Consider the following 11310-nt stretch of genomic DNA (forward strand, 5'->3'; position numbering starts at 1 on the left):
TAGTTCTTCCAAAGTCCACACTATGTTTTCATACATGGATCCTAACTCGGATTTCATGTCCACCAGCCATTTGTAGGAATCCGGCCCCACAATTTCTTCTCCATAGTTTGTAGGTTCATTGTTGTCCGACAAAATGACCTCCAAGACAGGAATACTGTACCACTCTAAAGTGGTACGTGTCCATGTCGACCTATGAAGTTTGGTAGTATCTTGATCTAAAGCTTCATGATCACCATCATTAGCTTCCTCTTAAACTTGTGTAGGCATCACACGATCATCTTCCTGCACCATGGTACTCTCTGGTTGAACTAACGGTTCAACAGCCTCATAAAGGTCCATCATCCTCCCACTCAATTATTTAGAGAGAAACTCTTTCTCGAGAAATGATCCGTTCTTAGCAGCAAACACTTTGCCTTCGGATCTGAGATAGGAGGTATACCCTACTTTTTCCTTCGTGTATCCTCTAAAGATGCATTTACCTGCTTTGGGTTCGATCTTATAAGGCCAAATCCTTTTGACATAAGCATCGCAACCCCAAACTTGAAGAAACGACAGCTTAGGTTTCTTGCCAAACCATAGTTCATACGGTGCCATCTCAATGGAATTATATGGTGCCCTTTTTAAAGTGAATGTGGTTGTCCCTAATGCATAACCCCAAAACAATAGTGGCAAATCCGTAAAAGACATCATAGTACGCACCATATCTAACATAGCACGACTACGACCTACGGACACACCATCACTCTATGGTGTTCCAAGCGGCATGAGTTGTGAAACAATTTCCATATTGTCTTAAATGTACCAAACTCAAAACTCAGATATTCACCTCTACGATCACATTGTAGACATTTTAGCCTCTTGTCATGATGATCTTCAACTTCACTCTAAATTGCTTGAACCTTTCAACATTTCATACTTGTGATTCATCAAGTAAATATTCTCGTATCTACTCAGATCATATGTGAAGTAAGAAAATAACAATACCCACTGCGTGCTTCAACACTCACTGGATTGTATACATAAAAATGTATTATTTCCAATAAGTCACTTTCCCGTTCCATCTCAATGGGAAATGAAGTCTTCAGTCATATTGCCCATGAGGCATGGTCCGCATGTCTCAAGCGATTCAATACTGAGTGAGTCCAAAGATCCATCACCATGGAGTTTCTTCATGAGTTCTACACCAACATGCATGGTACACATGTCTCAAGTGATTTAAAATCGAGTGAGTCCAAATAATCCATCAGCATGGAGTTTCTTCATGCATTTTTACACCAATATGACCTAAGCAGCAATGCCACAAGTAAGTGGTACTATCATTACTAACTTTACAACTTTTGGCATCAATACTATGAACATGTGCATTGCTGCCTCTTGAGCTTGCGTTGGTTTATCCCTTGAAGAGGAAAGGGTGATGTAGCACAGCAGTAAGTATTTCCCTCTGTTTGAGAACCAAGGTATCAATCCAGTAGGAGAATCGCGCCAAGTCCAGAGTACCTGCACAAATACAAAAGAGCTTGCACCCAACACTATAAAGGGGTTGTCAATCCCTTCAAGATTGATTCCAAAGTGAGATCTGAAGGCGGAAAGTGCAACGAAGTAAAAGTGTAAGGCTGAAAATATGGTGTGAAGTAGTCCCGGGGGCCATAGTGTTCACTAGAGGCTTCTCTCAAAATAGCAAATAATACGGTGGGTGAACAAATTACTGTCGAGCAATTGATAGAACCACGCAAAGTCATGACGATATCTAAGGCAATGATCATACATATAGGCATCACGTCCGAGACAAGTAGACCGATAGTTTCTGCATCTACTACTATTACTCCACACATCGACCGCTATCCAGCATGCATCTAGTGTATTGAGTTCATGACGAACAGAGTAACACCTTAAGCAAGATGATATGATGTAGAGGGATAAACTCAAAGCAATGATGAAAACCCCATCTTTTTACCCTTGATGGCAACAACACGATGCGTGCCTCGCTGCCCCTTCTGTCACTTGGAGAGGTCACCGCATGGTATGAACCCAAAACCAAGCACTTCTCCCATTGCAAGGATCATTGATCAAGTTGGCCAAACAAAACCCACAACTCGAAGAGAATTACAAGGATATGAAATCATGCATATAAGAGATCACAAGAAACTCAAATAAGATTCATAGATAATCTGATCATAAATCCACAATTCAACGAATCTCGACAAACACACCGCAAAGAAGATTACATCGGATAGATCTCCATGAAGATCATGGAGAACTTTGTATTGAAGATCCAAGAGAGAGAAGAAGCCATCTAGCTACTAGCTATGGACCTAAAGGTCTATGGTGAACTACTCACACATTATCCGAGAGGTCATGGTGTTGATCAAGAAGCCCTCCGTATCTGAATCCCCCCGGCAGGGCACCAGAACATGCCCCAGATGGGATCTTGCGGAGACAGAAGCTTGCGGCGGCGGAAAAGTATTTTCGTGGATCTCTCCCGCTGTTTTGGAATTTTTCTGAATTTATAGGCGGAAGAGGTAGGGCAGACGAGCCAAAGGAGGCCCACAAGCCTGCTAGGCGCGGGCCCCCTGGCCGCGCCTAGGGGGCTTGTGGGGTCCCCTGGTGGCCCTGCCTTGGTTCTCAAGTCTCGTGCGTATCTTCTGTTCCCGGAAAAAAACTTTTCGGAAGTTTTATTCCGTTTGGACACCGTTTAAAATCCTCCTCTGAAAAGGGTCAAATAACATGGAAAAACAGGAACTGGCACTTGGCACTGAGTTAATAAGTTAGTCGCAAAAAAGATATAAAAGGCATACAAAACATCCAAAGTTTGACAAGATTATAGCATGGAACCATAAAAAATTATAGATACGTTGGAGACATATCATGTATCACTACAACCGAGATTCAATAAACCATTCATCTTGGGTGCATGATAATATAAGATATTATTCATGTAAACAGAATAACCCATTATTTGTCTAACTTGGATAAATAATTCTCCCGCAATAAAAAAATCAATATAATGTTCATGCTCAATGGGGACACCAAATTATTTAGGTTTATCACTAATTCCGAAGGTAGATGGAGCGTGTGATGGTGATCACATCAACCTTGGAAACACTTCCAACACACATCTACACCTCACCCGTAGCTAGTCTCTCATTTATTCCGCAACTCCTGTTTCGAGTTACTTAATATTAGGAACTGAAGCAGTATCAAATACCCAGGGGCTACAACGAGCACTACTAAGGCACACGTCAATAACATGTATATCAATATACTTTTGTTGACATTGCCAGACTTCTTATCTGCCAAGTATGTGGAGCAGTTCCGCTTCCAGTGACCACTCCCCTCATAATTGAAGCACTCAGTCTCGGGTTTGGGTTCAACCTTGGGTTTCCTCACTGGAGCGACAACTGGCTTGTCATCCTCAAAGTTTCCCTTCTTGAAACTAGTGGTTTTACTAACCATCAACACTTGGTGCTCCTTCTTGATTTCTACCTTCGTGGTGTCAAACATCACGAATAGCTCAGGGATCATCTTGTCCATCCACGGTTTGCTATAGTTCATCACGAAGCTCCACTAGCTTGGTGGTAGTGATTTTGGATAACTATGGCAATGACTATCTTATGTGGAAGATCAACTCCCACTTGATTTAAGCGATTGTAGTACCCAGACAATCTGAGCACATACTCATCGATTGAGCTATTCTCGTTTATCTTGTAGGCAAGGAACTCGTCGGATGTTGGTCTCATTCCTCTCAACACGGGCACGAGCCTGAAATCCCAATTTCAGCTCTTGGAACACCTCATATGCTCCGTGACAATTAAATTGTCTTTGGAGCCTCAGTTGTAAGCCTTAAAGCATGATGCACTGAACTATCAAGTAGTCATAAAAAATGTGTGTGTCACATGTTCACAACACCCACATACGACGTTTGAGGGGGTGGCACACCAAGAAGTGCATCAAGGACATAAGCCTTCTATGCACCAATGAGGACAATCCTCAGTTAGGGACCTAGTCCGCATAATTGCTACTATCATCTTTCTAATTAGTTTTCTCTAGGAACACATAAAAAACACAGGGGAGCTACAACGCGAGCTATTGTTCTACAACATACTTTGCGAATACAACTTAGACTATGTTCATGATAATGAGTACAATTAATCATATTACTTAACAACTCGCACTCAACTCAACATCGCTCAAGTTGTTCAAGTGTTACATGATCCAAATCCACCAACCCAAGTCCGATTATCACGTGAGATGAGGTGGTTTCAATGGTAAACAACTCCATGTTGATCATATATACTATATGACTCATGTTCCACCTTTCGGTCTCCCGTGTTCCGAGGCCATGTCTGTACATGCTAGGCTCGTCAAGTTTATCCGAAGTGTTTTGCATGTGAAAAACTTACTTACACCCGTTGTATGCGAACGTAGAGTCTATCGCACCCGATCATCACATGGTGCCTTGAAATGACGAACCTTCGCAAAAGTGCACACTTGGGAATAACATAGTTTTATCTTGAAATTTTTGTGAGGGATCATCATATAATGCTACCGCCGTCCTAAGCAAAATAAGATGCATAAAAGTATTAACATCACATGCAAATCAAAATAGTGACATGATATGGGCATCATCTTCTGCTTTTGATCTCCATCTCCAAAGCACCAACATGATCTCCATCGTCACCGGCATGACACCATGATCTCCATCATCGTGTCACCATTGAGGGATTCTACCACTATTGCTAACTAATAGCGATCAAGTAAATCAAAAAGGAAAAAATAATTAAATACCAACCCTGTGGCTCCTGCTGGTTGCCGTACTCATCGACATGGAAGTCGTGATAATATATACAAATAATGATCATCTCATATATCACATATATCTCATCATGTCCTTGGCCATAATTATATGATAACATACCCTGCAAAAACAAGTTAGACGTCCTTTATGGTAACTAGCAAGAACCGTTCTTACCTAAGCAAAGCCACAACAGTGATATTCAAGTTGCTATTTAACCTTCTACAACGAGTGCCTTTGTCGAATCCGATTCAAATAAAGTGGGAGAGGCAAACACCCGCCAACCATCTTTATGCAACAAATTGCATGTGAGTCGATGGAACCTTTCTCTCGTACGTGGATGAGTAAGGTTGGTCCGGGCCGCTTCATCCCACAATATCGCAGAACCAAGATAAGACTAAGGAAGTAAGCAATCTGAACATCAACGCCCACAATCACTTTGTGTTCTACTCGTGCATGTTATCTACACATAGACCTAGCTCATGATTCCACTGTTGGGGAACGTCACATGGGAAACAAATAATTTCCTACCTCACCAAGATCAATCTATGGAGATCAAAAACTATGATAGGGAGAGTGCATCTATATACCCTTGTAGATTGCTAAGCAGAAGCGTTGAGAAATGAGGTTGATGTAGTCGAATCACGAACGCCTCGATCAAGTGCCGAACGGACGACACCTCTGCATTCAACACACGTACAACTCGGTGATTCCTTCACCACCTCGATCCAGCGAGTGTGGATGAAATAGTAGTTGAGTTCTCTGGCAACGCGATGGCGTGGTGGTGGTGGTTGTGGTGCTATTTCGGCAGGGCTACGCTGAGCGCTACCGAAACCGCAAATGGAGGAGAAAATGATCTAGGGAGAGAGAGGGGAGCCAAGGGCTTGGTGTGTCCTCTTGGAGTGCCCCTCCCTTGTATACATAGGTGAAGGGGCTTGGGAAATAGTCGCTCCAAGCCCTAGGGTGCAGCCAAGGTGGGAGGAGGTGGAATCCTAGTCCTCCTCCTTCCCTTCCTTACAAAGGTGGACTTTCCACCTTTCCCAACTGCATGGGCCTTGAGGGAGTTGTGCGCCTGGCCCAATAAGACCCGGGTGCCTCCCCTAAGCCCATGCAACCCCTTTGGACGTGCTGGAACCCTTGGTGGACTTCCCGACTCCACCGGAAGATTCCGGAAGCTTCTAGAAGTTTTCCGCTACAATACGAGAAGAACCTGAAACTTTTCCGGTAGCCAAAATATGACTTCCCTTATATAAATCTTTACCTTCAGACCATTCTGCAGCTCCTCGAGACGTCCAGGATCTCATCTGGGACTCCGAACAACATTCGTTCACCAACACAATAACTCAACTATGTTTATATCGTCATGAAACATTAAGTGTGCAGACACTACGGGTTCGAGAACTACGCTGACATGACCGAGACACCTCTACGGTCAATAACCAATAGCGGGACCTGGATTCCCATATTGGTTGCCACACATTCTATGAATATCTATATCGGCTGAACCAATGATGTAAAGGATTCCGTTAATCATGTATGCAGTTCCCTTTGTCCATCGGTATATTACTTGCTCGTGATTTGATCATCGGTATCTGCACACCTAGTTCAATCGCGTTACCAGCAAGTCTCTTTACTTGTTCTGTAATACAAGATCCCGTGACTAAGTCCTTAGCTACATTGCTTGCAATTTTATTGTGATGTTATATTACCGAGTGGGACCCGAGATACCTCTATGTTATACAGAGTGACAAATCCCAGTCTTGATCCATGCCAACTCCATAGACACCCTCAGAGATACTTGTAGAGCATCTTTGTAGTCACCAGTTACATTGTGATGTTTGATAGATACAAGGAATTCCTCCGGTGCCGTTGAGTTGCATGATCTCATGGTCATAAGAACACATACATTAACATGCAGAAAGCAATAACAGTAGAATGGATACAATCAAACACTATGCTTAAGGTTTGGATCTTGTCCATCACATCATTCTCCAAATGATGTGATCCCGTTATCAAATGACAACTCATGTCTATGGCTAGGAAACCTTAGCCATCTTTGATCAATGAGCTAGTCGAAATAGGGGCTCACTAGGCACACACACACACATGTACTTGAGTTTCTAATCAATACAATTATAGCATGGATAATAAATGATTATCATGAACAAGGAAATATGATAATAACTAATTTATTATTGCCTCTAGGGAATATTTCCAACAGATTCCAACAATGAAAAATTCTATATATACCAGAAACCCCGGAAATAAAGAGAGAACTTCTGCTCCATCGCCGTAACTCTCTCTATCAACAAAAAAACCATCTGGAGCCTTTACAGTACCCCGTCGGAGAGGGAAAATCATCTCTGGTGGCCATCTTTATCATCCCAGCGGAGGCCATGATGAAGAGGGAGTAGTTCACCCTCAGGGCCGAGGGAATGTACCAGTAGCTATCTGTTTAATCTCTCTCTCTCTCCCTCTCTCTCTCTCTCTCGTGTTCTTGAGATGGCATGATCTTGATGTATCATGGGCCTTGTTAATATAGTCGGATCATACGGTGTTATTCCCTTGCAACCTTGTTGTGATGAATTAAATCCTTCCCTTTAAGATCTCGTTATGTTGGATTGAATATTTTGGTTTGAGAACGCTTGATGTATGTTCTGCATGTGGATACCCGTAGTGACATTGGGGTATTCAAGTGATTCACTTGGTATATGTTATGGCATCAACTTGCGGATTTCGGTGACCTTGGTGCTCTATGCATAGGGGTTGAATGCACGCTTTCATACTATGATATAAATTTTGGCGTGCTCCTTGAAGTTCTTTGTGTTGGATTGAATATGATAGATCTGAAATTGTTTGATGCATATCGCATAATTTACCACGGACACTTGAGGTGACATTGGAGTATCTAGGTGACATTAGGGTTGATTGGTAAATATCATGGGTGTTATTCCAGTACAAACTCTAGGGTTGTTTGTGACAGTTATAGGAATAGATCAAAAGATTAATCAGGAATAATAACTTTGGGGTGGTTCTACTACCTACACCAATTTCATCTTATTGTTCTCTGCTAGATAGGAACTTTGAGTGATTCTTTGTTGCACGTTGAGGGATGATCATATGATTCTATTGTGTTAGCATTGTTGAGAGATTGCACTACTGAAAGTATGAACCCTAGGCCTCATTGCGAAGCATTTATACAACATTTTGCTCGCTGTTTTACACTTGCTGCCTTGCTGTTTTTATACTTTCAGATTACAAAAACCTATATCTACTATCCATACTATACTTGTATCACCATCACTTCGCCGAACTAGTGCACCTATACAATTTGCCGTTATATTGGGTGTGTTGGGGACACAAGAGATTTTTTATATTTGATTGCAAGGTTGTTTGAGAGAGACCATCTTCATCCTACACCTCTCACGGATTGATAAACCTTAAGTCATTCACTTGAGGAAAAATTGCTACTGTGCTACAAAACTCTGCGCTTGAAGGCCCAATATAGCTAGTTTACAAGCATATAGTTGTGTAGTAGACATCAAGTTGCGAAAAATCATCGTTGGCCCATGAAAGAAAGAAGAAGGGGAGATGAAGATGAGGACGAAGATGAAGAGAGCCTTCCATGTGGGATCAAGTGCTTTTAGGGGATTAAGTCTGAGGATGAGCTACATGGATGAAAATTTAATAACCAGTAATGAGGAATTAAAGGATGGGCAATTAACTTATTGTGGATGGACTAGAGATCCCTAAAAGACCTTATGGAAGTTCCTGATAGAGCTCAGGCTCCATGGAGCCTCATTTTTGAAAAACTCAAAAATCAACCTTTTAAGTTTAAAAAATATATGGAAAAACTACACATGTACTCCCTCTGTAAACTAATATTATCTAAACGATGTTATATTAGTTTACAGAGGGAGTAGTACATGGGGATGTAAGACCCACTCTTAAAAAAATTGAATTGAAATTTTGTATTGTATATATTGTTATTTGTTTCTACAAACTTTATCAAACATGCACAAGCTTGATATTTTAAAAAGTAACGCACCTTATATTTTGAAACATACGAAGTATATCTCTATTTATCTCTCCTTAATTTTGGTCCTATTAGCTCCATATCCTTGTAACAAGCATATACCAAGATAGATACACACTGTATGGAAGTTAATTAAATACAACAACGAACTTGATTCTCATCATCAAGCTTATAACTACAGGCTAGGAGAGGGCATGCATGCAGAACAAGTGCTGCCGCCCACTTCCAACATTACACTCGTAGGGTACACCGTATGCATGGCAAGAAAACCACAATCATAAATTCTTGTGTTTTTCTCCTTGCAAACACACATGTACACGCACAAATCACCACTTACACTCTTACACACAAATATGTATCCGTAGTTCTTATTACATTAGACAACAATAAATTGGGATAAATTAATAACACAACATATACAGTACACCAAAAACCAATGATAACTCTCCAACAACATTTACCAGTATTTTCAGGATCCCCTTCCCACATGCAACATTCATGCACGCAGATTCACTTTTTTCATATCTCTGTTATGTTGAATTTACCTCCCATAACCCCACAAATCCATCTCCCCACCTCGTTGCCCGGAGTTCATGGCGCTCATCTGCTGTACTGCCGCGGCGCTCCCGCCGTTGCTGAACCCGTCCATCGCCTGCCACTGCTGATCGGCTGCACCGTTTGTCTGACCTCTTCCTTCGGCCAGCCCATCCGCCGCGACGCCGTCGCTGCTGCCGACGTCCAGGCCAGGGTGCTCGACCGGCAGGCCGGAGAAATCGTACCCGCCACCAGCTGCGTCAGCGGCCGGCCGGTGGTTGGTGAGGAGGTCCTGGACCTGCACGTGGTGCGAGTAGGCCGCCTCCGGTGGTTGCATCTGGGAGTAGTAGAAGGAAGAGGCGTGCTGGGGGTGGTACTGCGGGTGCATCCCGTGCATGTAGTGGGATGCCATGGCGGCCCTGTCAGCGTGGTCATGGCCACCCAGCGGCGAGGACACGGCCATGTGGCCGGCGCCGGCGTCCGCGCTCTGGCTCGAGCTCCCCTCGCCGCCTCCGGCGATCTTGAAGAAACACTTCTTCTTGAACACGCGGCACACCACCCATCCATCCTCCTGCATGCGCCACCAACACGAAACATTATCAACCCCAGCCCTATATAGTCTCTAGGAGTCTATGTAGCGCGAATTGCATGCATACATGCATAAACAGTTCAACACGGGATTTCAAGACTGATCGTTCAGGGCTTACGCTGGTGCCGCCCTGGGCTTCGTCGATTTCCTCCAGGCGGTACTCGTGCATGATCCAATCGGACTTCTGCCCGTGCGGGGCGCGGCCGCGGTAGAAGACGAGCGTCTTGCGCATCCCGATCTTGCGGTAGCTGGTGCGGATGCACTTGTCCCTCCCTGTCGCCTTCCAGAACCCGGCCGTCGTCGCGCGGTTCGTCCGCGATCCCGTCGGGTACTTGCGGTCCTTGTGGCTGAAGAAGTACCACTCGTTCTGCGGCGCAGACCCGATCCGGCATCTCTCTGCATCATAAGAAATCACCATGTCATGTCAGAATAGCACAGTGCACACCACACTCCGTGGATAATTCTGTTCAGTGTTCAGACATGTTAATTTTTAGCTAATACTAGTTCCTTCGTTTCATAACTTGAACTAAAACCACGACAAGAATTATTTCAACAAAAAACACGAGAAGAAGTATCGAACAGAGGAGTACATGTATATATAATACATACCTTGAAGGTCCCATGGCTCGATCTTGTTGAGGTCGACCTCCCTGATGACCTCGAGGTCGAACTTCTCGAAGCCGATCTTCTTCTTGAGGTAGTAGAGCAGCAGCTCCTCGTCGGTAGGGTGGAACCGGAACCCCGGCGGGACGCCGTTGCTGGACGAGAAGTCAGCCATCGAGACGATCGATGCACGCAAAATTTGCAAAGTAGCTAGCTAGCTAGCGCTTTCTTCGACGCGGGAGAGGCCTGTAGCATGTATATATACGCGTGGCCTCCATGGGCAGGGCAGGTGCATCAAGTAGCTAGCGAGCAGCTGCAAGCAGGAGGGTGAGAGAGTTGACGCCGGCCGCCACGGCGTTAGACGGGGGGTAAAAGTTGATCACGTAGGATGCAAGGAAAGGCCATGATCGTCGAGGCCTGCGCGCGCGGAGCTAGACAGTCAGCTGCATTATTCTACGCCGTTAACGATCCCGAGGCTGGGAGCAGCCTTTGTTTACGGATCGCTTGATTGCTTCCAAAGCAAGTCCTAGCTTGGGGAGAGCTGCTATCCACTGATAAAAATAAATTTTAGATCCACACTGTATACGTGTACATGCAAATCTCTTTGGAATTTTTGGAAAAACACGGAGGGGGCAGAGACGAGAGAGACGCATATGCAGGTGGTTTAATTTTCAATTTCGGTTCAGTGAGATGCCAATTAAATCCACAGAATTATAATAAAAATAATAGTGGATATCGAAATATTCACCTTTTCGT

At 43.8% G+C, this 11310-nt stretch overlaps 1 protein-coding gene across 1 annotated transcript; it reads right to left on the reverse strand.

The window, feature by feature from the left end:
- Positions 1 to 8913: 8913 nt before the first annotated feature.
- LOC123430320 (protein BEARSKIN2) lies at positions 8914 to 10770 on the reverse strand. The gene is made up of 3 exons (XM_045114186.1): positions 10561 to 10770; positions 10070 to 10347; positions 8914 to 9933 (listed from the first exon to the last, which is right to left on the reverse strand). Exons 1-3 carry the CDS (start codon positions 10727 to 10729, stop codon positions 9370 to 9372), a joined length of 1011 nt encoding a protein of 336 aa, XP_044970121.1. The 5' UTR covers positions 10730 to 10770; the 3' UTR covers positions 8914 to 9369.
- Positions 10771 to 11310: the final 540 nt, after the last annotated feature.

Source organism: Hordeum vulgare, chromosome 2H (assembly GCF_904849725.1).
Source record: "Hordeum vulgare subsp. vulgare chromosome 2H, MorexV3_pseudomolecules_assembly, whole genome shotgun sequence".
Taxonomy (NCBI): Eukaryota; Viridiplantae; Streptophyta; class Magnoliopsida; order Poales; family Poaceae; genus Hordeum; species Hordeum vulgare.